Source organism: Phycomyces blakesleeanus (assembly GCF_001638985.1).
Source record: "Phycomyces blakesleeanus NRRL 1555(-) unplaced genomic scaffold PHYBLscaffold_1, whole genome shotgun sequence".
Lineage (NCBI taxonomy): Eukaryota > Fungi > Mucoromycota > Mucoromycetes > Mucorales > Phycomycetaceae > Phycomyces > Phycomyces blakesleeanus.
Window position 1 is genome coordinate 3,166,214 of NW_017265134.1, and position 28,000 is coordinate 3,194,213.

At 33.4% G+C, this 28,000-nt stretch overlaps 13 protein-coding genes and 1 non-coding gene across 14 annotated transcripts; 9 read left to right on the forward strand and 5 right to left on the reverse strand.

Annotated features, from left to right (window-relative positions):
- Positions 1-14: 14 nt before the first annotated feature.
- On the reverse strand, positions 15-1,219 carry PHYBLDRAFT_161841 (hypothetical protein; the record flags this gene model as incomplete). The annotated part of the gene is made up of 5 exons (XM_018434495.1): positions 15-167; positions 231-395; positions 462-767; positions 836-939; positions 991-1,219. The coding sequence occupies 5 exons, from the start codon at positions 1,217-1,219 to the stop codon at positions 15-17; spliced, it is 957 nt and encodes a 318-aa protein (XP_018299257.1).
- A 3,798-nt stretch (positions 1,220-5,017) lies between these two features.
- Positions 5,018-5,497, forward strand: PHYBLDRAFT_138767 (hypothetical protein; the record flags this gene model as incomplete). Its single annotated transcript, XM_018430071.1, has 2 exons — positions 5,018-5,365; positions 5,423-5,497. 2 exons carry the CDS (start codon positions 5,018-5,020, stop codon positions 5,495-5,497), a joined length of 423 nt encoding a protein of 140 aa, XP_018299258.1.
- Positions 5,498-5,521: 24 nt separating this feature from the next.
- On the forward strand, positions 5,522-6,123 carry PHYBLDRAFT_138768 (hypothetical protein; the record flags this gene model as incomplete). Its single annotated transcript, XM_018430072.1, has 4 exons — positions 5,522-5,581; positions 5,629-5,754; positions 5,812-5,868; positions 5,920-6,123. The coding sequence occupies 4 exons, from the start codon at positions 5,522-5,524 to the stop codon at positions 6,121-6,123; spliced, it is 447 nt and encodes a 148-aa protein (XP_018299259.1).
- Positions 6,124-7,291: 1,168 nt separating this feature from the next.
- Positions 7,292-8,017, reverse strand: PHYBLDRAFT_72907 (hypothetical protein; the record flags this gene model as incomplete). Its single annotated transcript, XM_018442742.1, has 2 exons — positions 7,292-7,481; positions 7,812-8,017. 2 exons carry the CDS (start codon positions 8,015-8,017, stop codon positions 7,292-7,294), a joined length of 396 nt encoding a protein of 131 aa, XP_018299260.1.
- A 712-nt stretch (positions 8,018-8,729) lies between these two features.
- PHYBLDRAFT_138770 (hypothetical protein) lies at positions 8,730-9,484 on the forward strand (the record flags this gene model as incomplete). The annotated part of the gene is made up of 3 exons (XM_018430073.1): positions 8,730-8,903; positions 8,964-9,012; positions 9,282-9,484. The coding sequence occupies 3 exons, from the start codon at positions 8,730-8,732 to the stop codon at positions 9,482-9,484; spliced, it is 426 nt and encodes a 141-aa protein (XP_018299261.1).
- Positions 9,485-9,821: 337 nt separating this feature from the next.
- PHYBLDRAFT_72908 (hypothetical protein) lies at positions 9,822-10,622 on the reverse strand (the record flags this gene model as incomplete). Its single annotated transcript, XM_018442743.1, has 4 exons — positions 9,822-10,023; positions 10,096-10,171; positions 10,395-10,502; positions 10,553-10,622. 4 exons carry the CDS (start codon positions 10,620-10,622, stop codon positions 9,822-9,824), a joined length of 456 nt encoding a protein of 151 aa, XP_018299262.1.
- Positions 10,623-11,314: 692 nt separating this feature from the next.
- PHYBLDRAFT_161845 (hypothetical protein) lies at positions 11,315-12,344 on the forward strand (the record flags this gene model as incomplete). The annotated part of the gene is made up of 6 exons (XM_018434496.1): positions 11,315-11,347; positions 11,410-11,485; positions 11,724-11,907; positions 11,992-12,043; positions 12,123-12,211; positions 12,287-12,344. The coding sequence occupies 6 exons, from the start codon at positions 11,315-11,317 to the stop codon at positions 12,342-12,344; spliced, it is 492 nt and encodes a 163-aa protein (XP_018299263.1).
- A 1,407-nt stretch (positions 12,345-13,751) lies between these two features.
- On the forward strand, positions 13,752-15,461 carry PHYBLDRAFT_138775 (hypothetical protein; the record flags this gene model as incomplete). Its single annotated transcript, XM_018430074.1, has 5 exons — positions 13,752-13,842; positions 14,017-14,217; positions 14,337-14,476; positions 14,554-14,699; positions 15,371-15,461. 5 exons carry the CDS (start codon positions 13,752-13,754, stop codon positions 15,459-15,461), a joined length of 669 nt encoding a protein of 222 aa, XP_018299264.1.
- A 520-nt stretch (positions 15,462-15,981) lies between these two features.
- On the reverse strand, positions 15,982-18,442 carry PHYBLDRAFT_161848 (hypothetical protein; the record flags this gene model as incomplete). The annotated part of the gene is made up of 9 exons (XM_018434497.1): positions 15,982-16,179; positions 16,294-16,356; positions 16,427-16,691; positions 16,791-16,972; positions 17,032-17,231; positions 17,303-17,388; positions 17,492-17,651; positions 17,893-18,266; positions 18,396-18,442. 9 exons carry the CDS (start codon positions 18,440-18,442, stop codon positions 15,982-15,984), a joined length of 1,575 nt encoding a protein of 524 aa, XP_018299265.1.
- Positions 18,443-19,142: 700 nt separating this feature from the next.
- PHYBLDRAFT_t17 lies at positions 19,143-19,214 on the reverse strand. The gene has a single exon. It is a non-coding gene; the product is annotated as a tRNA-Glu (tRNA).
- Positions 19,215-19,464: 250 nt separating this feature from the next.
- On the forward strand, positions 19,465-20,537 carry PHYBLDRAFT_138777 (hypothetical protein; the record flags this gene model as incomplete). Its single annotated transcript, XM_018430075.1, has 4 exons — positions 19,465-19,626; positions 19,816-20,128; positions 20,204-20,287; positions 20,359-20,537. 4 exons carry the CDS (start codon positions 19,465-19,467, stop codon positions 20,535-20,537), a joined length of 738 nt encoding a protein of 245 aa, XP_018299266.1.
- A 57-nt stretch (positions 20,538-20,594) lies between these two features.
- Positions 20,595-21,468, forward strand: PHYBLDRAFT_161850 (hypothetical protein; the record flags this gene model as incomplete). The annotated part of the gene is made up of 3 exons (XM_018434498.1): positions 20,595-20,730; positions 20,761-21,089; positions 21,154-21,468. 3 exons carry the CDS (start codon positions 20,595-20,597, stop codon positions 21,466-21,468), a joined length of 780 nt encoding a protein of 259 aa, XP_018299267.1.
- A 1,316-nt stretch (positions 21,469-22,784) lies between these two features.
- PHYBLDRAFT_161851 (hypothetical protein) lies at positions 22,785-23,672 on the forward strand (the record flags this gene model as incomplete). Its single annotated transcript, XM_018434499.1, has 1 exon — positions 22,785-23,672. The coding sequence occupies one exon, from the start codon at positions 22,785-22,787 to the stop codon at positions 23,670-23,672; it is 888 nt and encodes a 295-aa protein (XP_018299268.1).
- A 1,373-nt stretch (positions 23,673-25,045) lies between these two features.
- On the forward strand, positions 25,046-28,000 carry PHYBLDRAFT_138780 (hypothetical protein; the record flags this gene model as incomplete). The annotated part of the gene is made up of 10 exons (XM_018430076.1): positions 25,046-25,224; positions 25,387-25,421; positions 25,536-25,633; positions 25,703-26,039; positions 26,115-26,489; positions 26,649-27,169; positions 27,236-27,379; positions 27,470-27,588; positions 27,709-27,758; positions 27,834-28,000. The coding sequence occupies 10 exons, from the start codon at positions 25,046-25,048 to the stop codon at positions 27,998-28,000; spliced, it is 2,025 nt and encodes a 674-aa protein (XP_018299269.1).

Consider the following 28,000-nt stretch of genomic DNA (forward strand, 5'->3'; position numbering starts at 1 on the left):
AGACAGAAATTTTATTATACGCGTTTTGACCACGTAGGCATTTTTGTGACCAAGCCACGAGGAATTGTCTCGTGTACTAACACATGACTCCGCGACTTCAACTGCATTGCTCTTTTTCCCAAGTCATCTCTGGCGAGCTCATCAAGAAAGTCAAACATGGTATTCAACTATAAATGCATATATACATCAGGAATCAAACAACAGAAAAACCATTTTATATAAAAAATTACCTCATCACTATGCCAATCAGGACGAGATGCAACAACAGAAGTATTGGTTTCTGTCTCATCACCAGACATTGCGTCTCTGTAAAAAACGCCATTATAATCCTGATTAAACTTTTCAGTGACGGCATCCTTATGCTTTGTGTATGTTCTTTTTCTCCTTTTATTAAGCTACGATATATATAATATTTTAAGTATACTTGTCAAAATTGAATTATTATAAATAGAAATGCTTACAGCAGTCTTTCTATTTCCTCTTCTGTTTAAGGTAGTGTTTGTCTGTCTGTCTTCTTCAATAAGCTTACTAGCAGCCAAGCAATTGTAATAGCTGTTTACAATTATACCACATAGCTCTTTTGATGGTACCATGGCTGCTACAGGTTGACGACAAATGTAAAGCATCAAATCACTTGCAAGATTCTTGTTAAACTTGTCAGACAAACCAACATTGACATCCCAAGTTGGTTTATCATCATTCTCTCTGATTAACTCCAAATCATCTGTTTTAAGATTAATATCTCTTAACCACCCCCAAATAATACTCTATTAAAGATATATTGATGTTAGATTTAAAGGGAGATTGTTTTTATAATTTTAGTATTTGAGCTTACTGAGATCTTTGGGTGTCTTGAGCTGCTTATGATGTCCTGAGGATCCATATCAGAATCCAGAACGGCTTGCATGCCAGTTGATTGAGCACCCACCTGGCATTGTACTGTTCAAAAAGTCAGTCTATTGGAAAACAATATAGTTTGTATTTAATTACCTTTCAATTCACTAACATCGGAACTAATGGCTGTCATTTTGTCATTGAGTGTAGTGAGAAGTCTGACTACATCATTAAACTCTGACACTGGAATTGACATATTTTCTGGTCTAGGAGCAATCATTGGATTTGACAATTCTATACGCCCAGTGTTGACTGCGTTGATCAATGGCCTAGATGTTGATCCATTGGTACGTGCATTCTGGTTGATGTTAGTTCTTGGAGCCATTATCTGTATTTTTATATAATAAAATAATAAGTTTCTGATATATATTGCTTGATATTTCTATTTTAATAAATTTTTAAGAGAGTACTTTACACGTAAAGAATTGTAGAGTAATTGAGTGATTAAACAACTATGTTAATGATTAAGCGAGAAAGTTGAGCAAGTGTATGAGTGTGTAAATACATTTTTATTTAAATGATCGAGGAGATTGAAATATATTATTTTGAAAAAAATTGAGCTAGAAAACAACTTCTTTAGGTATATAATAAGTAACAATTGTTTTATGAAACATATAAAGCTATAATTAGTAGACAATTTTTTTTCAAAGTAAGAGAAACAGTCTAATAACTTTTTCAGGGTCTACGGCTTTTTCAAACACTGTTTTTTATTTTCCCACCTTTTTCTGTTTTTCTCTACTCTTTAATAATATTAATAAAAATAACACTCTTTTAATCTTACTATGTTTCACTTTAGGCACCCTTAATATATACATATGATGCAGATGTCTTTCATTATACAAGAGGTACTTTATCATTAAATATATCATTATTTTACTAACTATAAATTACTTTAAATAGCCATTACATATATTTCTCTGATATAACCGGTGCAAACAAAAAAAACACAAAAACATATTGGTGGCATGTACGTATATATCTATATCAACATCTTCTTCCCAGTATTAAAAACAATATCTAATATCTACTTTAAATATAGCTCACCCTTGATTTATATATGGTCAATAAAAACAAATCATTTAAAGAATATAAAGGTACGTGTTATTCATTTTATTATTGTGTTGTTTTTTTATATCAGCATTCTCACTCTCCTTTTTTATAGTTGAAATGATTCTTCACATTCTTGTATGACTGGTACTTAAGGACAAGACATGTTCCTTTAGTAAATATGTATGTATATGTTTTATATTTCTTTCTTTGTAATATATACTTGAATGACGCATCGGCTCTTAGCTTTTGATAATATAAATCTGTGTTTTATTCCATTATTAACAAATTATTCTAACAGTATGTAAGTATATTTCTACTCCCTTTAATCAAATAGCTTCAGTAAGCATATATACGCACTATCCGAGTTTATTAATTCAAAAAATTCTGAAACAAAATTTATAAGAAGTACAATATAACAGATTAGTGTATTTAATAGTAATACTATATAGAATCATTATTATTGCCAAAAAAAAGGCTTTTTTTATCCAAAATAAAAACAAATAAAAAACCATTTTTCAAAACAAAACAATATCCAATTGAGTAACTAATGCTTAGCATTTGCATCTATGAGAATTTTTTCTTCGATCCATTTAGCCAATAAACATTAAAGAAGTGCCCTGTTATTACACCTGTTATTACAAAAACAAGGCCTACATCAAATTACAGGTGTAATCAGCAGTAGATAATACATTGTTCTGCATTTGGAATAGTCTATATAATTGATCCCCAAGAACAGTTGATACACAGACATTATACCTAAACTCCTGGTTTTTATTTTTGGAATAAGATAATATTCAATTATTTTTGACACTTTATTCAATAGCTTGTCAACTATGATTTCCTTAATATTTACAAGTAATTCATTTTTATGTGACAAAATATCCTGATAATCAAAACCTATTATTATAATAATTCCCAATGGTTTTTGCAGTGGTGGTGTGATGACCTTTTTGACCTTAGCCCAAAAATCATATTCAACCAAGTTCAAACATTCTTGAAAACCTCTTTTAATTTTTCTTCAAAGTTTTAATTTTAATTTTAATTTCTTTCTTTCATTTTCACAAAATCGCCTTTTTCCAAAAACCATTTTTCTGAAAATTAAAATCTTTTCTCCTTTATTTTTATTGAAATTGTATTCTCCCTTTTCTTTGTATTTTATTCCTGTACACTGAATGTGATGCTTCCTCTCAAACACTACTATACCAAAATTGTTAACTGAATAGTTTTTCCTTTATTTATAACATACTTCTTTCCAATATTTTCTTTTTCTTATAGTTATATATTATAACTTCATCTATTTCTTCTTTCATGATGGAATATTTATATAGTTATTTTTCTTTACATTTTTTATGATTATCTCATTGAGTTTTATGTAGCCTATTTTTTTCATATATTTTATCCATAAAGTAGTATAAATATCTCTCTAAAATCAATCAATAAACAACTGTTATATTTTTCTGATACAAGTTTTCTTCAAAATGCTGTCTATTATCTCTGATCTCTCTTGTGAAATTTCTTCTGTTTTATTTATTTTTTTGTCAAGTCTTCTATGAAGACTTGACAACCCCCTTTTATTTTATTATTTTGTCCCACTTTTCTCTTTTATTTATCTCTTAATAAATTTATCATAGTAAATTTCTCTTTAGCTAAACCTTTTACTCTAGTAAACATTTTCTTTCCATAGTTGACTCTTTAGAATTAGTATTATTTACTTCACTTCTTTTAGTTTAACTATTTCTCTAATCATTCAAATTATTTGCACTCTTATCTTAGTGTTAGTTTCTTTTTTAATTTCTTTAACTGGTCTATTTGATAACAAAGAGACTATTTTATCACCTTAATTTATTTGATATTGAACCCAAATTTTCAATTCCTCTTTTCAATTCCTCTTCCAACATACATTTATCTTTTCTTGTACATTTTCTATACACAACTAAATACTACACGCGACATAAAAATATAGCTGTATGACAATATTTAAATTATATATACAAGCAGTATAAATTAATTAGAAATAATAATATTTTCAAATAAGACAATATCTTTATATTGGCTATAGCAATATAATTTCATAAAAAATGTGTCTCATTTTTAAAATTCTAACTCCAACATATTAAAATTTCAGAATTTTAGAAAAACATTTTTTTTTAAAAAAGGGTGTGTTACTCTATTTTACCATTCAATTACTGCCTCTACAAGAGAAATAGTAATGCCCCAAACAATATATGGTACAACCCAACTGCCTCTCATTCAGCATGATGTGCTGCTATGCAACGTTTAGACTAAGAAATTTATAATGATGCAGTTGATCCATTAGCTTCTCCTGATGATGTAGGTGCTCATAGACAATAACAAAGCCAGGGGGAAGTAATTTCAGAGTAGACATTGGTGACCAAAATTAGAAGTTACAAGCAACTAGTAAGGGTTGACTTTTTAGAAGAAAAGATCTTGACTTCGTCAATTGGTCTTTTGTCTATGTTTTAGTTATTGGAGATAAGGAATATACTTGTAGAGATATTACTGGATAGTCACCATGTAAGACATATTATTGTGACTATTCTTTTAGCCAGAAAACAACAATCATTTTGTGTAAATAGTTAAGAATTACATTTAATAAAAATTGTTTTTATTCTTATATAAAAACTATTTGTAAAACTTGACGATCTGTAGTGATATTGATTTGTCAAGTCTCAATCTGGTATTTCTTTTCTGGCACTTGTAGCTAAGTTGCAGAATCAATATCACTGGGTATCATCAGGTTTATGAATAGTTTTTAGATAGGAAGTAAAGATGCTTTTTATTATTTATATTTTTTGACTATTTATATAAAATGATTTTTGATTTCTGGCTAAAAGAATAGCTACAATAATATGTCTTAGATGCTTGTTGTTTAGTAATATTCTCTACAGGCAATAAGTTTATGTACTACAAAATAGAGACAGTCATATTTTTCTTAAATCTGAAATAATGTGGCAGGTCTGGCACAAGCTGTATTTTTATTGTTATTATTATTTTTTTATTAGTTTCAGATGCATTATTACTTTTATTTTAACAAAGCAAATATTCACTTATAATGAGCTTTAACAACACTAATTTTTCTATCAAAAACATTGACAATGAGCATATGATTTGCATTGCTCCAGAATATGAGTATAATAACCCCAAGGTTTTGGAAATCTTTCAAAAAGAAGCTGCTTTTGCCATTTGGTTTGAAAATGACAAAATAAGATATGTCAATCAGAATTTTATAAAGACACACGTGTTCAAGGCTGCCTACAGCACTAGCATCCCAAAAGACGTTTTGCAGACATTGTACTTGGCATGCAATTATCGTGGCCTGCCAAGAAAACATAATAAGAAGGCTGATAACAAGCCCAAGACCAAAAGAGTCTGCATGGAATCTATCAAAAATGGCCATAAGGTCAAGATCACTAAGAAAACCTTCCATGATGAACAGGTTTCAATTGATTACTTGTAGCAACACAATACTCACCAGCCTGAAAAGGTCCAGAATATGATCTGTTCCAGACTTCCGGCTGAAATGAAGCAGTAGATTGTTTCCCTCGTAGATAACAACATGGATTGGAAAACAATTAAAACTCTGCTTCATGTTGATCCTTGGCGCTTGGAAGAGGCAGTAAATAAATTTTTTTTATTTAATTTATTAACTGCTTTACTCTGTAGCTTGAAGCTGGTCTTGTCATTTCCAGCTTCCCAATGTCTCTGTGCATCAACTATAATGATATGCAGAACGTCATCAATGATCAGCTGAACGAGCTGTCCAGACAAAATGCTGTTGACCGTACCAGTGTAGAGAAATAGATGTTACTCTTAAAGAATTAAAAGGGATGTCATGTCCACATGAAGTTTCACAAGGGCAATGACTTGTCTCTGCTCTCCTGGATCTCTCCTTGGCAAAAGAAGGTAATGTTTGATTTAATAAACACTTGCAATATAATAATAATAATTTCCAAGCAAATTATTGAGGCAGCTGATGAGTGGTGCATTGACTCCACTCATAAAACATGCAAGTCTTTGGTGGGGTCAGGCAAGCACTCGTATCTCTATACAATTATTATAAGAAGCAACATTATGAACAAAAGTGTCCCAGTTTGCTTCTTTATCACCAATGCTGAGCTTACTTCGACTTTGAGACAATGGCTCACACTATGGCTATAGGAGTAGCAACTGTGCCCAAAATAGGCACATTACTGCCATTTTTCTAGTCAAAAGTCAATAATTTCTCCACAGTTTTTGGTAAGATAGCAATGTTATTAACAAAATTTTAAAAAAGTAACATGAAATCTGTTTTTTTGTTGCTGTACAATGTCTTGAATAGTCTAGAAAGTGTTTGTAAGTTGTAATAACCACTTTAAGTATTGAAATATAAGTTTTATTTAATATTAAAGATGTCAAGTTTTATTTGTATTAATTTTTTATGGAATGTGTGAATGAAATAGAATTATAACTGTCATTATTTTATTTTTTTAAACTAAGACTTTTTTTTTAAAAAAAGATACACTCTTCTTATTGTTCACTTAACAATTTTATTTCAACTTAAATTGCGTAATAGCATAAAGAACATGTAGAGAATAAAAAAAACATAAGATATATTGAAGTATTTTGGATTGATTATAATAAACTTGAGATTGAAGAGATATGAGATGATATGGAGACGATGAATAAAGTGAGACTTTTGTATGGTAGTTTATTGAGAAATTGTTGTATCTGTTGAAAGATGCTGTTTCTAGCTTGATGTTTTCTATCTCTTTTATATCTTTTTCACTTAGAAAAATTTATCTTTTGTTCCTTGATATTCGTTCCTGTTGTTACTGTCTTTTAAGAAAATATTTTCATGTTATATTGTCCACAATGGTTTAAGGAAGTGTATTGGCTCTTGGATAACAACTACTTGTTGTTGGTGTTGTTTCAGATTACTACTTTGACTTGAGTCACGGATTTCTAAGTCAGTTAGTTTATATCCCAGATTCTGCAAATATAACATATATAGAGAATAAAAAAAGATAGAACATATAGAGAAATAAAAAAAATAGAAAACATAGAGCATATAAGAAGTAAAAAAAACATAAGCTATATAAAAAAAAGAATATTAAATACATGAGAGATATAGAAAGTATAAAAAATATAGGGTATATAGAGCATATAAAAAATAAAGAATAAAAAAAAGTTATACAATAAAAAGGTTGCCCTTTGTAATACACATATTATTGTTGAAAACATAATAAGATGCAATTATACAGAACCAATTTCCATTTGGTAGGTATTGTATAAGGCCAACTTAATGATAAATATCATTGACACTTATTACTGCATATGTGGGTTGGGTTTAGCAACCTGTTGAGCTGTTTTGTAGCTGCTGTTTGATAATTGGTACAGATGAGTTGTGGGCAGTTGCGTCATGTTCCTTCATTACTTCAACAAAAGCAAGGAAACAAAGATAGCCAAGTGAATTCTTATGCTGGAAGAAGAATATCACTGCACCAACAAGCCAGCTGTAAACAATTATGTTATGGTTGCTAAAGTAAATAAATAAATATAATGTAAGCAACTTTTGATTATATATTGAAAAATGATATACTTATTTTCTGTAAGGACAGGTAAACATCACGTAATAATTATCATGACTTCTTTCAATTCTTCTTTGTTGATACATGCAAGGTGAATACACAATCGAATTCATCCATAAACAACCAGCAGCAACAATTGTAAAATCACCAATGTCAGAAATAATCAAGCCCAAATTTTGTCAATAGTATCTAGTTAAGGTGTCCTTTACACTGGGGCTTCTTACACCTTCTACCAAATCATTGTTCAAATGAGCAAATCGATGAAATAACTTTCATAACTGTGCACCACTAGAATTATTAGGAAGATTCATATAACTTTCTCTACCATACGACTTGGGCTGAATAAGATCAATTTCGTTCTGAATACTGATAGCCATGTTGACATAGTTCTGCAATATAAATTGCTCCACAAGAAAACTGACATTACAGTCACCCTTGTACTTAGACTTAATCAGCTTAGAAAAGATACTAATTACTCTCTTCATTGATCAAGTGGAGTAACATCAAAGTGGATCTAGTTGCTTGATAATAAAAAATATTTGTACAAGATAGTACTACACTGGTCTGAAGACACTATGAGATATAGTTTTTTTCTGGACTTGTTGTGATAGATAGTGGTGCCAGTATTTAAAATGTCTATTTTTGTTGTTATAGTGTATTTTCTTTTAAATCAGAAATTTTGAATTTTGTGCCAATTTTTATATTTCAAATACCAATATAAGAAAATGGAATTAAATGTCCACAAACTTAAGAAAAATCCCAAATATTGAATCTTATGTAGTCACATTGTCATATACTCACAGCAAAATATGTTTCAAACACCAAGTACTACATAATGTTACTATATTAGGGGATCAATTCTCTCAGTCTGCCATATGAAATGAATAATCGAGGGCCAATATTTTTTTTCTCTGCTATTAAATTCGAACACTGCATTTTTTCAAGACCTAAAAAGTGCTGTCATAAATGACAAAACTGAATATGTTGTCAGTTTACTTTGTTAATAAACAGCTTCTTTACAAAGTAAACTGATAATATATTCAGTTTTGTCATTTCCAACAACACTTTTAGGTCTTGAAGAAATCAGTCAGAGTCCAATTTTTTTTACTGTATATAAGAAAAATATATCATATTATTATTATTTTAAAAAAAAGCTGTGATTAGTTTTGTATATAGTACTATAGTGTTAGAGACATTATGACTTACATATCTATCTCATCCAGCAACTCCAAAGTCAATGTTCATTGCAAAGCCAGTGCACAACCTTTGACAAGTGACAGCACCGCAGCTTTCACAGCCCAGTTTGGCAAGAATGAAACAACAAGAGTGGAAACAATACACAGAAGAAAGTCAAGCCAATCAACTGCACGAGTATTATCAATCTTGGAAAAGATGTTATCAAAACTGTCTTAAAATGATACTGGTATATAGGGTCTTGAACTTGTGATACAGTTACCAATTGTCACAAGATTAGTTCTTTGTATGAAGAATAGATATTCTGTGATGGAGAGGGTATCATCTGGACGGATATAAAACATTTTGTCTCTTGGTAAGAGACACAGTGATCAAGTCTTAAATGTGCTTTCCAATTCCTCTTGCAACTAAATGAAGTTCATTCAGTGCAAAGAAAAAAGATTCAAAAAAGGTTGACAACTCACTAAAGATGGTTAGTTGATATATATTTTTTATCTATTATAAGCAATTATTTAGTATAAGAAAAAATCTAATTAAACTGTTATATACTTACAGGTTTGTTGGTTTTGAAATCTTCCAAAGGTCGCAAAGGAGCAGAACTATCTTCAAAGTACATTACATGCCATCTGTTGTCTAGAGCTTTTCCATTTGTTTTGCAGATTCAGCGACCAAACAAACTGGTGTGTGAGCCAATGTGCACCATGTCAGTCACAGCTAGGATGTCACCAGAAGCAAACAACAAGTGGATCTTGGCATAACAAACCTCAATTATATTGCTCTTGATCACCAAGCCGTGTATCTCAAGATCTTTTATTTCACTGATGATTAGTATCAGAAAAAAGTCTAAGTGGGTAGGCTTCTTGGGACCAGACAAGATTGCCAGTTGCAAGAGATATTTATTTATGTATCTAAGCTTTTTATTAGTAACTTTTTTTTGAAAGTAATATATTAATTGATTGATTATCTTATTGATGGATCAAGATTAAATACAACAGCATGAACAATGCTCTACAAACTCTTGTCTTTTTTTTAGTTAACAGAACCATTGGTATACAACATAATCACAATATTGTTGGGATTTGAGAACAGGTCTTGCTACACTAACTGCTTGTAACTGTCACCATCAAAAATATTGATGAGCTGACCAGCTACAGATTTCTGGTTTGCTCTGTAACGGAGGAGTTCTCTTGTAGCTGAATAAGTCAGCATTTGAAAAAACATATCACTAACTGACATGAGCTTCATACAGGCAAATGGTGTTTGACTTTGCTTAGAATCAGTCTTATATCGCAGTTTGCTGCAGTCAACACAAGATTCTTGATTGTCATTAATCACATATAATCAGCAACTACTAGGACAGACATCATACTTATAGTTCTTGACACTTGACTTGGATTTAAGCAAAGCATTAATAGTTTTGCTGTGGCTGATCTTAGCCCCAGGTTCTAAAAAAAAAGGAATGACATCACTACGTGTTAGAAATTTGGAATTAAAGTATAAGGTAACATAAATATTCTATTTTACCCAACATAATTTCATTGTGATCTCAAATGATTGTATTAACAGATCGAATTATGTCTCCATAAGCTGCCCTGAAAATTCTGTGCTGAAGCATCAATTAAGAGAGATGAATACTCATCAACTCAGCTTTTATAAAGGTAGTGCTACCAATTCTGCTGCTATTGTAAACGTGAGCTTCACTCTCACTGTTCTCAAAACTACAGTCGCACTTATATGAAATGATCTTGTTAATCTCTATTGCATTTATGGCATAATCTATAATGCAATATCAGATAAGTATTTAAATAAATTAAGGATATTATTACATTGATTATTATAATCTGAATCACTAACGAATTCATTGTCATCAATGCTACTGTTTTCATTATGTTGCATTTCAATATCATGTGGAATAACCTGATCAATGACAACTACTGTTGTATGATCACCTCTGTGGACTCTCTTATGATTTTGAAGCTGCTGCTAATTATAAAACGACAGGGCACACTGAGCACATTGATATCTTTGTGTAGATAATCTATCTCTCTGCTAATTGGTGTTAGAGAAAGACACATTAATCGCTTTAGTAAGTATTTAATATATGATATTAAAGTGTAAAGAAGATTTAGTGATATTCTTGGAATGTAAAAGAGAGGTTTATATACTTTTTCTTTTGAGACAAAATGTTTTTTTTAAAGAAATTCTTGTATTGAGAATACAACAATAAAGACAATAATGATGATATTAGTTAAAATACATCTTGATCAATAATGACAACAAGTATAATATAAGTATACTTATCATAGTATTTACTTTAAAAGATCAATGATTAACAATTAATTAACTTTATGATATTTAAATATCGTGTTACTATTATGTAGTCTATCTGTACTAATGTCATTATTTTAATTGATAAAATATTATGGCACCAAAAATTAAAAAAATAATATTGTAGCAACCATATGTTTAAGATTAAGTTGATATATCTTTTTTCAGAAAGTTAAACAAGTAAACATTATGAAATATATATATAATGAAACGTACAACTTTTATTCACTTTATCTTTCTTAAAAAATAATAATTCAAAAATGTCTGATATCAACACCACACTCATAAACTCTGTCAGAAAATTGAAATTGATATTGCTGAAATAAAGCAAATGGTACACATGCTTCAAGATTAGTTTAGCAAACAATTTGCCCCAACTGTAAGTGCAGAAGACTTTAGTACAATGCAACAAAGCATCATTGAGCAAAGTGGTAAGACATATTTACTATATTCTAGTACATTTGCTTGCCTTATTAATATTATAGCATACAATTTCCTCTTTGGTAGCTTTTGAACGTGTTGCTGAGTCTGTAAAAAAATCTCAATTCACTGAGTATCTTGACTAGCTTGGCAACCAAGTAATTGGCACAGGTGGCGATTTGAAAGGGAAAAACAAAGCCCAGAAATGCAATTTGTTGTTGCAGTTGCTTCACAAACAGGACTGAAAAGCATGCTGCAAAGAAATTTCAGGAGGACAACCTTTGCCTCAACTGGTACTTCTTTCTGGCAGCGATTTGACAATGAAGCAACTACAGATTAAGACCTTGAGTCATAGCATCAAGTATGACCTGATTGACAATGACTTTCCTGCTTTCAGTAAAGAATGGAAAGAAATTCCAGCAAAGCACCGGAAGTAATACATGATGCAATTAAAGAGACTGGTGAAGGATAACAGCTTTGCTATTTATAACTGCAAGAGCATATTGTGTGCAAAAAGCCTTCTCCGAGAAAGCTTCAAAAGTGACAACCAGAAGCAAAAAAGAAGAATGGTAGAGAAGAACAACATAAGTTTATTAATCAAAAGGTTTCATTCATATATATTAATTAACATTTAAAAAAAATCTGTAGGCACAGCAAGATGCAAATGATTCTTCATTGTCTTCTGACAATATGTCAGAAACAGATGGTAGCAAGTCGCCTATTATGGTGAATGTGCTGTGAGTTGCTATGGTTTATGATGGTTTGGTGCTGTCAATACAAAACTAATATAAATCTTTTACTTTTTTATAAAGGTCTTCTCTGACAGAAATGAGTGTTGAGCCAGCATATAAGAGAAGCCAAAGATCGTAGAAGGTTTTGATTAGTTCAAAATATTTTTTAACATATTTTTAGTTTAGTTTTTATATTATTTTTTTTACTTCCTTTCTCTTTAAATAAAGATGTGCTACCCTTTTTTATATGGTTAATATCTATATAGTTATCAGCATTGAAAACTAATGTACAACATTTGTAGCATTGTTATAGTTAATTCTTGAATGAAGCACAATACATTCTTTTTTTAAAGAATAAAAAAACATGTAATACTCTTATGCTGCTATATTATACTTGATAATTTTTATATTCTATATAAGTACTTTGATAGAATATACATCTTGTGTTTATAAAACAATTCTCATTCAGTTCTCAACTAGATTCAACTTGACTTTATATTGTATGACTCAAATTTTTTTTCAGGTTTTCTTTGGTAATATTTTTAAGTGATACTTGCTGCTTTTTTCACTTGTCTTGTAGATACTCTAACACTCTTTAATAACATAAGAAGCTTACATGTTAATATTATTTTCTAATATATATATATTTATAGCAAAAAATTATTTTTTGAAGCTATCAAGCATATTACATAAAGGTAGACACTACATTATTATGTCTATTTATTTATTTTCTCTCTAACATTAGTATATTTTTAGAAACCAGTAAGAATTAAAGAAGGTCATTTAGTCTATATCGAAATACTTGAGACACATGAAATATATTTGGGATAAAGGGTTTTTACTGCATATCTCTGCAGTAGCCAAATAATACCATGTCTTTTTTGCAAGTTCTAATAGATGGGTTTTTAGTAGTACTGCTATCTTATAATAAAACAGAAAGTGAAACAAAATTTTATTCTATTCAATTCATTTCAATTCATTTCAATTCAATTTAATAAATGATTCATTTAATACGGCAAAGATAAAGCAAGGGAATATACTGGTATTAGATACAGTGGAGCAAAAAAAACAAAAAAAAACAAAAAAAAACAAAAGAAAACAAACAAATCTCAGTCTTTTAAACAAAATGACAACTGTGCCTCTAATCGCACTATACAAAATCAAATCTGCTATTTTTTATTATCTAAAATGGCAGTTATGCTACCAAAGTAGTAACATATTACTATTTTTTTAGCCATAGTGTCACTTGGGTTTAGTCAAACTGTGACCTGCACATCAAGCACATAATGATTGACTGCAGCTCTGTTGAGATGAGTGCTCTCAAGAATGTCTTTGGGCAGAGTGTTCAGGCCCTTTTGTGACACTGGCACATCAAGCGGGCATGGGAGATGCACATCAAAAAAGATGTAACTTATATTAAGATGGCTGCTTTAAAATAAAAGTAATCAGTATTAATATTTATTTGTTATTACAGGTAAAAATTACTGGTGCCACTCATGAGTCAAAGAGGGAATGAGATGCTGTCCGTGTGGGTTTGAACCTTCTTATGCATGCAAAGAGCAAGCTTGTTTTTGAGCAGAAGTACCAGGAATTTGTTTCCCAGTTTTCTGAACACAGAAATTTTGTTAAGTACATTGGTACACAATGTTACATTAAGCGTGAGCTGTGGTCAATGGCATGAAGAGAAGTAGATTAATATAGATATACTTTCTATGATTTATTAACTGTTTATTTCTGATATTAGAAGGCCAGGTTCCATACAAACAATCGGATTGAATCATATCATCATATCTTGAAAACCTACTACTTAGGTAGATCAAGAAACTTCTGGGTTGACTGGTTAGTTTACATGCTCTCCCAAGTAGTAGAGCATGACTATAGACAAGAGGGTCTCAGGATTGTGTATGGGTTCAAGAAGCTTGTTTTAACACATACTGAAAAGGCAAAGAAGAAGAAGGCACAAGAAATTGTCTATGAAGATGCTCTTAGTATGGTCAAGGCTGTTGAAGACAGTTTAATAAAAAAATTACTTTTAATATAATGAATTAACTAGTATTAATATTGTGCTTTTATCTATTTATTTAAGGTCTACAAGTGTTGCTTCTTTGCTGACAATTCTGTTTTGTATGAGCTCTTGGTCAAAAAAGAAATACTGTCAATCTGCTCTTGTTCAGACCCAAATCATTTGTGCAAGCATATTTTTTGGTCTGCAGGATGATGGAACCTCAGTACTCATTAATCAAAAAGCTTCCTATTGTTCAGAATCAAGATGTACAAAATGAGAAAAGAGAAGAAAAAGAGCTGCAGCACAGAATAAATTGTGTTTTCTTGAATTTGTTGAGATACAGACAAACTTGTGCAAGAAAATTGAGCAAGCCATGACAAAACAAAATGTCATGGCCATGGATAGTCCCTGTGGAATGGACGTTTCTGTTCAGATTTTCAGGGACTGTCTCTCTTCGCTAAAAGAAGCAGGTGCTGGACCCCAGCAGAAGTATAAAAAACAAAAAAAAACAATAAAACATATTTTATCAATTCCATTTTTTTTGTAAATTTATTAATAAAAACATAATAAATAAACTAAGCTATTAGCTAGCAATCGGCAATTTTATCAATTTGATTCATTAAAAAAATCTATATTTTTGGAAAAAAAATATAAAGTATTTTGCAATTTTACCATCTTTTTTGTCTGGGCCAAAAATTATAAAGTTTGGATGAACAATAACTGGTTGCACTTTGTAGTAATTAAAGGTTTTCAACTCTGACAGATTCTGCGACTTAGTTAAAAGTGCCAGAAAAGAAATAAGAGATCAAGACTTGACAATAATAAAAGGAAGACCAACCCAGATTGGGAACGACATGTCAAGTCTCGATCTGATATGTATTTTCTGGCACTTGTAACTTAGTCGCAGAATCAATACCACTGTAGATTGTTAAGTTTTTAAGAATAGTTTTTAGATAAGAATAAAAATGATTTTTATTAAATGTAATTCTTGACTATTTATATAAAATGATTGTTGTTTTCTGGGTAAAAGAATAGCTACAGTAATATGTCCTAGATGGTGATTATTCAGTAATATATATACAAATATATTTTTTATCTCCAACATCTAAAAGATAGACAAAAGACAAATTGGCGGAGTCAAGATCTTTTATTCTAAAAAGTCAACTGTTCCTGGTTGCTTGTGTCGTGCCTAATTTTGGTGATACAAGTTCTAGTGACTTGTTCTTACAAAAGAAGCAGGAATTAGAATGATTATTCATCAGTTTGTAATTTTAGAAATTTGTAATCAACTTATAATAATTTGTAATATTACTAGACACTACTTGAGTATAGTCAAAGATGAATAATCATTTCAAAAAGTATATAAAATAACCCAAATCAAAATAATTAAAAGCATCTTTTTATTCTCTCTCTTATTTGCTTACTTCTGTATTATTAAAGCTTGATCAATTCAGTTACGTTTACAGTAAATTAGAAGATAGCCTAGATCAGAAATGACACTTGTAACTTCTGATTTTGGTCACCAACGTCAACTTTGACGAAAACCTTTAATTTCTCAAAACTGGGAGCAGTCACGTAGACAGCCAAACTTTGTTAGATCCAGGTCAAACAGAAAAAAAGCAGTTTTACAAAGCACTTTGATTTTTTGTTCAAGATTATCAAAAAAAAGTCAATAATTTTATTTTTTTTATTACTATGTTTCCATCAAAAAAGTCATAAAATAATATCAGAAAAGTATGTTTAAATAATTTTATTATTTCTTTATTGCTTTTTATACTTTTGCTGAGAAGCAACGCCGATTTCTTCTATCAGAGACAAGCAATCTCTCAAAATCTGGGATGTTACGTCTATCCCAGAACCACTCTTCAAGTTTTCTGCTTTCAGAAACTTCATCAAGCTCAAGCAAATGCAACTCATTTTGTGCTGCAGCACTTTCCTCATTTCTCTTAACTACCTGAACTTCTGGGTTCTAGATGATAGGAAGCTCTTTAGTTAAAGAGTATTGAAGTCTCATTGTTCTGCAGACCAAAAAAATATGTTTGCACAAATAATTAGGGTCTGGACAGGAGCAGACTGACAGAACTTTCTCTTTAAGCAAGACCTCATACCAAACAGAATTGTCAGTAAAAGAGCAACACTTGTACATCTGTAATAAATAAATAAAAATTGATATTGATATGATTGAAATCAATGCACTATCAGTTATATACTCTTACCAAGTTGTCTTCTACAGTTTTAATCATGCAAAGAGCATCCTCGTGATCAACGTCAAAAGCCTTTTTCTTCTTAGCCTTCTCAACATGAGTGAGAACAAGCTTCTTGAACCCATACATAATCTTGAGACCCTCTTGTTTATAGTCATACTCAACTACTTGGGAGAGCATGTAAACTAACCGGTCAACCCAGAAGTTTTTTGATCTTCCCAAGTAGTAAGCTTTCAAGATATGGTGATAGGATTCAATAAGATTGTTCGTGTGGAATCTGGAATTCTAATAAAAAAACAGTAGAAACAGTTCATAAATAAAACATTATAATTGTATTAGCTTTATCAATCTCCAGGCCATCAACCAAAGGTTACACTTAGCATGCCAGTGCGTGGCAAAGTATGCCACACATTTCTCATGACCAGCAAACTTGGAAACAAATTCCTCGTATTGCTGGTCAAACGCCTCCTTAGTTTTGGCATGTATCAGTAAGTTGAGGGTTACCCAAACTGCATCTTGCTCACACTTGCTTTCATGGGTGGCTCCAGTAATTTTTACCTACAGCATTAGTAAAATATAAATAATTATTAGTAAAATTTAAGAATGAGTGTATTAACATAATTTATATCTTTTTTGATGTACATCTCCCATGCTCTCTTGATGTGCCAGTAGCACAAAAGAACCTGAACCAACTGGCCAAAGACTTCCTCTAGGGCACCAATCTCGACTGGGCTGCAGTCAATCATCACGCGCTTGACACGCAGGCTACAGTTGGATTTAACCCAACTGAGCCATTGTGACAAGGTTGTGATTAAGTCTGCATTAGTCACAAAGAAATAGACTGGACCACCCTTGTTTGTAACATTGCTTCTTACAGCAATTATATACAAATACGAGTGCTTCTTGGAATACACCAAGGATTTGCAAGTCTTGTGAGTGGAGTCAATGCATCACTCATTTGCCAACTCAAGAATCTGCTTAATGGTTAGTAATATTATATTATAACTTTTTGTTAAATAAAATAATATACCTTCTTCTGCCAAGGAGAGATCCACCAAACAAGATATGGCCCATTACCTTGATGAAAGACAATGTGAACCAGATAGTTCTTTTTTTTTTTCTAAGAACTCGATCCATTGCTTGACACTTGCCTTATCAATGGCGTTTTTTCTTGAAAGCTTGTTCAAATGAGCATTGATGCACAGAGACATCGGGAAACTAGAAATGCCAAGACTAGCTTCAAGTTATAACACAATTTAGTTAGCAAGCTGGATAAAAAGAAAGACTATTTACTACCTCTTCCAAGCGCTGAAAATCAATGTGAAGGAGCGTCTTGATGGCCTTTCAATCCATGTTATTTTCTACATGGGACACAATCCACTGCTTTATCTTAGCAAGTAGTTTTGAATGAACCATGTCCTGGACTTTCTCAGGCTGATGGGTAGCATGCTGTCACAAGTAGTCTACAACAACGTTACCATTTTGCAAGGTCTTCTTAGTGATTTTGGCCTTGCAGCTATTCTTAATTGATCTGGTTTGAACCCTTTTGGCTTTCTGATTGCCAGTGTCTTCAACTAGTTTGACCTTCTTGGGCAAACCCTGGTGGTCACAGACGAAGTACACAGTTGTTACAACGTCTTTGGGACTGACAGTTCTGGTGGCCTGGGATGCATGAGTGTTGGTCATGTTCCAGTTCGAGTGTCTTTTGGCCAAGTTCTCAAACCAAAAAGAAAAGGCTTCTCCGTAAGCAAAAGTCTCAGTTGCTTTGGGGTTACCACTCTCATAATTGGGTGCAATGTGGATCATGTGGTCATCATTGATCTCGTTGATGCTGAATTTAGTGCGGTTGGAGCTAATTATGAGTGTAAACGTTTTATTTTTAAATAAAAGTATAGGGAAAGGGAAAGATGTACCTGAAAAAAAATAACAATAACAATAGAATGAGCTGGACCAAAAACAATCCGGGAAGTCCAGTAAATACAAGACTGCTTTCAGTTTTGAGAATTTAAACTTATCAAACTTTGACATGTCAGAGTTGACATCGGTGAACAAAATTGGTAGTTATAAGCAATCAGTAAGAGTTGACTTTTTAGGATAAAAGATCTTGACTTTGCCGATTGGTCTTTCATATATGTTTTAGATGTTTAAGATGGTGAATATACTTGTAGAAGATATTACTGGACAACAGGCATCTAAGACATATTATTGTAGTTATTCTTTTAGCCAGAAATCAATTATCATTTTATATAAATAGTCAAGAAATATATTTAATAAAAAGCATCTTGATTCTTATCTAAAAAACTATTCTTAAAACTTGACAATCCCCAGTGGTATTGATTCTGCAACTTAGCTATAAGTGCCAGAAAAGAAATACCAGATTGAGACTTTGTCAGACATTATTTTGATGAATCCGTAAAATCTGAAGATGGTTAATCGCAGTATCTCGTTATGCGCAGTAACATCTTCCTGAGCATTAACCAAAGTATAATGACTCCTTTTATTTAAATATAATATAATAGCTACTGCAGATAATGTGCAGTATTAGTTTAGAAAAATATATAAGACAATTTAATTCATACCAATAAAAAGTGTCTTTTATCCTATCTTTGATTTTATGTATACTCCTTGATCCCCAGTGGGTTTGACCTTTTGACTTTGTTATAGTAAAAGGAAGACCAACCCAGATCGGGAACGACACAAGAAATCGGATACGAATAAATCAAAAAAGTTCCCCAACGGGGAATTGAACCCCGGCCACGACGGTGAGAGCGTCGGATCCTAGCCACTAGACCATTGAGGAGAATATAGTTCTTTTACGTAAATTTTACTTTTTTAAATTTTGGATTTTCAAAGTTTGCATCCATACAATTCTATCATCAATCCATCCAAAGTATTGCTTCAACCATTGCATCCATTGTCAAACATGACGCATCTACCCTTCCCACCACCACATCCATTGTCAAAAAATTTTTCCTATCGTTCCTGCCATTTTTTCACCAATTTTCACTTTTCCTCTGCCGATTGCTGCCATCTCAAGATCATCGCCAAACATGTTGCAATTGTTGCCTGATAATTGCATGCAAAGTCTGCCAGCTGAACTTGTGCTATTTTTAACCAGTATGCAGTCACAGTTCAATGCACTTAACGAACGTACAGCACATTTGGAATCTCTTGCTGCCGAAAATGTCCAATTGCATGCTCAATTAGCTAATGTCCTGCAGGAGAATGCCAATCTCTGATCTCAATTGTTGCAAAACAATGTGACTGGTCCTGTTCCCAGCTCTGCTTCTCTTCCTGCACCCCAGTCAACTGAAGATCTTGGAACTGCTGCCTCTACTTGGGCCACTAAAACAAGCTTGATTCTGCCAGCCAAGTCACCTTGAGTTCCTTCTGCCTACCAGGTTGCTGCCTCTCAAAGACTGTTCTTTGACAAAACTGGTCCTGATGGTTTTGAATATGTTTATATTTCTCGCTCACGTCATATTACGCACAGTGAAGTGCGCTACTCTCTCCGCACTCTTGGTGTTGACACTGGTTGCCTGTTAGATATTAACTTTTCTGCTCGTGGAGTTATTGGAATTCTTATTCATGTGCAGTATCTTGAGGAATTTAAGTCCCAATTAGCTAGTGCTAAGGTCTCTCTTGTCAACAACTTTGATCCACTTGATCCTAAAAATGTTGCTGATCCCAAGTTTGTTAACTTGTCTGTCTCTGGTCTTGAAACCCAGGCTTTGGTTCTCTAAAATGCCCACTATCTCCAAGCTCTCAAGTTTTTGCATTCTCACTTAGTTCTGCCAGTTGCTCACTTCTTTGTCCAGTCAGGATGGATTGGACTTAAGGAAATTCCTGCCCGACCAGTAGCTGAGCACTTTGGTGATGCTCCAAACAAAAAATGTGCCCTTGATGCTCTCACTGCTATGATTGAATGAGTGACCTTTTAATAGGATTGTGGAATGCTAATGGACTTCAACCTCATGCAATTAAAGACGTGCTCAACCACTGTCAATCTCTTCATATGCTTTTTATAACTGAAACATGGCTCTTATCCCCAGCCCGTCTTCCGACCTCATGGTCTCAGTTTCATCTCTATGGATCTCCTGTTGCTGGCAACTACCGCGAATGAATGGGGGTGTCATTGTTAGTCTCTCCTTCCTGTCCTTATGCTGTCACACAAATACCTATGCCCAACAACTATGCTCTTGCTGTCAAGATTGGTACCCTTCGACTTATATGCCTTTACTTACCACCTTCTATGCCCACTCATGAAGCTCTTGATATTCTCTCAGCCATTACTTTAACTGATGATACCATTATATGTTGAGATTTTAATGCACGCCTTGGTTCAGTAACTGGTGACTATGCATCTAACCCTCGTGGTATAGCTTTAGAGCAATGGCTTGAAGAACGATCTTTAACTGTCCTCAATGGAGTTCTCTCACTATGCACACCCACATACATTTCCTTTCGTAACGAAGTTGAAATCAGCAGCATCATTGACCTTTTTATCACCAACACCAACTTCGCCAACCCTTCTTTACACATTGCAACCGAACTATCTTTAGGCTCTGATCACCAACTTCTCTCACTTTCCTTTACTTATGACCTGCAACACTTACTACCAGCACCTCCACCTATGTGCCAAACTTGGAATCTGTCACGTCTTTATGAAGATGATGTCAGATCATTATATGTCACCACCTTTGTTACCAAATCTACCTCCCTTCTCACCACACTACAAGACCTTGTTCAGAATCTGCCAACTATATGTCCACCCATTGATGCTCTTACTAACTCTTCCAATGCACTCATTTATGACTCTCTTAGTAGCTCAATTAGTTCTCGCCCCCCTCGCCCCTCATATTGGAAATCGTTTTGGACCCCTGAATTGCAAGCTGCAGCTGACCATAAAGATGGTTGTTACAAGCAATGACGTCGAGCTTGTGGCATTGACAAGATCAATTGGTGGAGCCGGCACCAGCATGCACACAAGGAGTTTCGTCAGCAAGTTCAGACAGCAAATCATTTGTCTTGGCATGCTTTTTGCTGCTCAATGAACTCAGATTTTAACAAGGCCACATCTAAGATAAAACAGTTGAAACGGCGCAGGCAACCACAACACACATTTCAACATGATGATGGCCCAGCAGTCGCAGTAACAGTTATGTGTGACTATCTTGCATCTGTCTATAGTGGACATATTCTTCCTGACATTCGACCTTCACCACCACCACTCAACATCTCTCTCATGCCTTTTGCCTCTGTTGACTCCCCATTCACCTCATCAGTGGTGGAAGCCTTCATGCAATTTATGCCTAACTGCAAGGCGCCGGGTCCTGACCACATCCGTGCAGAAATTCTAAAGCCCATTCGGTCTCACATCTCACCTCTCCTTGCCTGTCTTTTCACCATCTGCTGGCAATGGTCATACACTCCTTCTCTCTGGTGCCAAGCCCAAGTATTTCCTATATTTAAAAAGGGTAACCCTCAGAATGTTGCGAACTACCGTCCCATCTCCCTTACTTCTGTGGTGCGCAAGTTGTTTGAGATATGCATAGCTCCTGAGTTGCATAAGTTCTCTCCTCCTCTGAATGTTGCCCAAGGTAGATTTCGTCCTCGCCATGGTGCTCTTGATCAAGCTCTCTGTCTGCATGACCTGATGAAAGCTCATTTTCATTGTCATCACCACTATCCAGTAGTTGCTTTCTTGGATGTCAAAGCAGCATATGACACTGTAGATTGGCATGTAATTTGGGATGCCCTTTTCAGACGATCCATACCACCTGCTCTCCTTGGACTTTTGGTCAATATGTTTGATGATGTGTCTATCTCAGTTCTTCTTGGAAATTTCATCTCACATTCATTTTCACCCAAGACAGACGTTCTCCAAGGTTCAGTTCTTAGTCCTCATCTTTACTCCATTTATATCAACTCCCTGCCAGCTCTCCTCCGCACAGTTGCATCTCCCCTCACTTCTACCTATGTACCATCATCATCTCCCTCCTCATTGGATGCATATCAGTCTCTTCTTGCTCCTTCAGGTGTGGACAGCTACCAGTACGCAGTCTCATCAATGCCAATAAATACACTTCTTTTTGCTGATAATGTGGCAATATTTGGTTCTGCTTGTGACGTTCAGACTATGCTTCATTTGGTCACCCAACACTCATTTGCTCTTGGTTTTCGTTGGAGTCCATCTAAATGTGCTATCATTTACCCTCCTTCTCGTTCTGCAAACCATCCAGATCTATCTCTATATGATGAAATTCTTCCTGCAGTGAAGAAATTTATATATCTTGGTGTTCCCTTTCGCAATAAAGATATTCATGGGCCTTCTATTGTCACTCATCGTCGTTCTGGAGCCCTGGCAACCATGGCAACACTGAATGTAGTTGGAGCATGCCGGTCTGGATTCTCTCTGCTTCTCAGCTCTTGTCTGTATAAGACCTTTATCAGACCAAAATTTGAATATGGATTGGCTATTCTCCCTCTGAAAAGAACTGATACTATCCAGCTTGAGAAAATCCAAGATAAATGTTTGCGCATGATTGTTGGTGGGCACCGAACCTTATCTACAACTGTGCTCAAACATATATGTCACCTTCCTAGTATGAGTTTCCGTGCTGATGTGCTGATAACAAAGTTTTGTATTTGTACTCACTACCTTCCCTCTGGCTGCCTTTTGTCTCTTCTTCACCATCACCACTCTCAGTCTTCATCACTTGTCACTCTTCGTCATAATACTCTCCTTCAAAGCATCCCTATTGATTTAAATGTTCATAGTGGCAAAGCTCTCAAACATCACTTCGAAACCTTTCGACAGTTCAAAACAGATCAGCTCCAATTGTCTTCAAACCAAGTCTTGTTCCTAGCATGCCACCCTCTTTTGGAAGTCGATCCTATTCTGTTCTTGTCTGCAACTAGGGTGGAACGTAGCCGCCTTGTCCGCTGGAAAATGGGTTGGTTGCCTGGCACTCCTAAGGATTGCCCTTGTGGTACTGACCATACCTCACGTCGTCATCTTGCTGTCTGCTCTTTGGTTCCTGCCCATTTGTTGGCCTGTCTTCCTATTCCATCTGATCAAAACTATAATTCAATTGATTTTGCTATAACTGCTCTCCCAAATTCTAGTCAGGCTCCATGCCCCTCTTATTGGGTAGCACTGCTTACTATTCTCTGGCATTTTGACAAGCTTTGTAACTCTGATGGTGACTACACTCATGAAACTCACTTTGGTACTCTTTGGGCTGGACTTAGCTAGTTTTTGTTTTCTTTTTCTTGCCTTTTTTTCTTTTCTATCTAATTTGCTTTCTCTTTTTGTCTTTTCATGCATGAACTGCTGCTTGCTTGCACTTCTATCTCCTCTCTTTCACTGTTACAACATTTTTACACAGCTGCAAAGTGGAGAGTAGAGTACAACTCTCAGCTTATTAGTGTTAGTTCTTTTCTCCTCTTTCTATTTTTTGTCTTTTTGTGATCCTTTTGGACTTTTTTTGCTTTTTCTTTTGTACTTGAGATACTATATAATCTATAGATCGCCAGCAATATATCTCTGTAATAAAAAATAATCTTTAACCTGAGGAGAACATAGTTATGTTATGCAATGTAAACATATGATCAACATTTGTCTAAAAAACCAAATTCTACCAAGTTCAGACTTTCTTTTGAAAACCTCTTTTAGTTTTTCTTCAAAATTTTAATTTTAATTTCTTTCTTCCATTTTCACAAAATCGTCTTTTTCCAAAAACCAATTTTCTGAAAATTAAAATCTTTCTCTTTTATTTTTTCTAAAATTGTTTTCTCCCTTTTCTTTTTATTTTATTCCTGCACACTAAATGTGATGCTTCCTCTCAAAAACTACTTTATCAAAATTATTAACTGAATAGTTTTCCCTTTATTTATAACATACTTCTTTCCGATATTTTTTTTCTTGTCATTATATATTATAACTTCATTTATTTCTTCTTTTATGACAAAATATTTATATAGTTATTTTTCTTTATATTTTTATTTATGATTATCTCATCAAATTTTATCTAGCCTATTTTTACCATATATTTTATCTATAAAATAGTATAAATATCTCTCTAAAATCAATCAATAAACAATTGTTGAATTTTTCTGATACAAGTTTTCTTCAAGACACTATCTATTATCTCTGATCTCTCTTGTGAAATTTCTTCTGTTTTATTTATTTTTTTGTCAAATATTCATGGAAGATTGACCATCCCCTTTTATTTTATTATTTTGTTCAAATTTTCTCTTTTATTTATCTCTTAGTAAATTTATTATAGTAAATTTCTCTTTAGCTAAATCCTTTACTCTATTAAACATTTCTTTCCCATAGTTAACTCTGTGGTAAAATACCACTATATAGATAATATCAAGTAACGTTTAATCATAACCATCACTCATGCAGCTCATAAGAGGCTTAGTAGAATAATTATTAGTCATAACATTGGTACTCAATTTGTTATTTAATGAACAAGAAAATTATTTTGACAGAGTTTGGTATTTTCTTTACTTTGAAATAAATAATAAATAAAATTGACCTTGTATTTTAAAGTTTTTGCTATACTTTTTTTCAATTTCGAGTTGTTACATTGCTAAAGTTTAAACAAAACATCTGACAACATGGAAAACAATGAATTAAGCAACTCAATTGATGAGCACAACCTCAATAGTCAGGTAGCTCAGCTATCTGTAACTGAAGATGTTGATATGAGGGAGGTTCTTACCTTTAACAGAGAGGTATCTGAGGTTAGGATCAACAAGGATAGTATCAGCAAGAATGAAGAAATTCGTACCCAAAGGTCAATCCAAGTTATATAGAGCAAGCTTATCTTACTCTGTAAGGAGTTGAATGATATCACTCTTGATGAATTCGACCTTCATAATGATCTCAGGAAAGAACAATTTGTCAAAAAAATTGACAAGTTCAATAAATGACTGTTCTTGTTGCAAGCCCAACATAGCGGTCAGACAGGAGGAGTCAATAGAGTTTCTGAGGGTGACAGAATAATTTCTTGTGAAACAAGCAGATTTGTTAACTACACATTCTCGTTGGAACACATTATCAGGTTCTAGTTGAGTAATATGAACAAACTATATTTTTCTTCAAAAGTAGTTTATGATGATGTGGATGCTTTTAACTCTGCCTATGAGTTTTTCATAACTACAGCAGGTCTCGACTGCGAATCCAGATGGAAAAGCTTCATCAATGTAGCTTTCTCTCCTTCATTTACTTACTGGGTTAAGAAAAAACTAAGTGTGACAGCTTCATGATCTGAGGCCAAGAAACTGATAGAAGAGAAATTCAATTCCTTAATTGCCAGAGGAAAGACACGCCTGACCATGCTTGCCTTAAAGATTGACAACAAGGAGAGTGTTGAGAAATATTTAATGAGATTTCTAAAGGCAGCGTCTTTGGCTGGAATTAGTAGTGAGGATCACTTGTTAGGCAAGATTTTTATGAAAAGCTTGCCAACAAACTGGCACAATGCTATCTTTACTAATTTGAATTCAAAAAACAATAAGAACAGCTATTTGATGACTGTTAAACAAGTTGACAAGGCAACAAAGCACATTGCAATTGTGAGAGATAATTCTGAGAAGAGAGTGTTGACTGGTAAGTCTGTAATGATGTAGAATGCGGAATTTGAGATGCCTCAAACTAATTATGTGAAAGATATGTGTTCTGTAGGACACAAGAACAAGAAGATAAGACAAGATTTCTATGAAGAAATTGAGGAAGAAGTACTAGTCCAACCCAGGAATCTCAGGGCAAAAAACTACCCGTTTAGAGCAACCAACAACAATGGCAACAACAATCAGGCAGGAATCTCGCACAATCACCATCTGTGTCATTACTGCGGGGAAAACTTTTCTTGGGGTCACAAGTGCAAGAAGTATTACTCGGCCTTCTCAGACAAGAGAAACAACAACAACAACAACAATAATAACAATTACAAGTCCAACAGGGCAAGCAACAAGGGTGGCAATAACAGCATATCAGTAGATATGGTATTTGCCAAGAGTGGCTTACACGCCAGCAAGTGGGCTCCTCAAGCTAAAAACAGTCAGCAGGGATATCAGCAACTGCAATAATAACAATTGGAGGAGGCAATGAGCATGGAAGATTTTATTGACGCTTTTAAGAATGATGATTGTAAGTCTGAGACTAAAATAATTGATAAGAAAGTTAATCACAAGATTATACTCACACTAATTGTTATAGAAGGAGTAAAACTCATGGCCATGTATAATTCTGGGACGGACACAAGCTGTTTAAATTTATATACACTCAAGAAATTCTTTAAAAATGTAACCATCAATAAAATACAAGGAGTTATAAAATATTTTGCTGCAGACAGCAGTAGCTATGCACAAAAGTTAGGATATATAAATCTGTTAGCTGTTGTGTATGAGGATGCACCATATTGTTGTAGATATAAATTTGAAGTTATACAATTTCCTGATCATATTGCTACACAAGCAGACATACTGTTAGAAACAGATATCTTTAAGAAATTAGATATACGAATGACTGGAATTGCATATTGTTATCCTCTGGAATTCGAAGACAACAGTGAAAAGCCAAAGGACTTGAACTTTGATAGCAATAATTTTTATAACCCAGAAAACAGTGATTATGTATCATCAGAGGAAGGAGAAAATTTTTTTGTAGAATTTAGCCAAGCCATAAAAACCAATGAGACTATCAAATCAGGAACATTCTGCAATGTGCCCACCTTGGAAGTAAATATACTGATGAAGGTGAATAAATCTAACTGTTATATTTGACAGTATCTATTACCATACAAGTATATTCCTGAAATAAGAAAACGATTGGAAGAATGGTTGACCAATGAAATAGTTGTTCTGACAGAGCCCAGCACTTGTTATAATTCATCTTTATTAGTGATTCCAAAGAAAGACGAGGATGGAACAATGACAAAACTTCGTATTGTATAAGATCTGTGCCAAATTAATCTAAATATTTCTGATGAATATAAAAAAGATTATGTCATAAGCTCTATCCATAATATTTTTCAAAAGGTGTCTCAGCCAGAAATGGTGTTTTTGAAATTGGATCTGAAAAATGCGTATAATTCATTCAAAGTCAAAGAAGCTGACCAAGAGGTGTTATCCTTCACCTTTGAAAACAAAACTTACAAGTAGCAGGCGTGTTGTTTTGGTCTGAAAACAATCACTAGCCTTTTCTGCCAAGTTATTAAAATAATTTTGGGTGATATCAAAGGGGTAGAGTCTTATGTGGACGATTGTGTTTTATTCAGTACCTCTGCTCAGCATGCTGTTTTGGTTAACCAGAATATAAACAAATCATGTAAAGCGAATTTGAAACTCAATACCAAAAAAAGTAAATTCTTTCAATCAACGATATTTACATTGGGATTTGTAGTTGGACCTGATATTACAAAGATCGATTTTCGAAAATTATCCAATATAAATGAATTGCCTATCTGTAAATCAGCTGAGCAAGTGAGAAAACTCATGGGAACTATCACCTTCATGAGAGACTACATACCCATGAGTTCAAAATTAACAGCTCTACTTGATCAATTATGA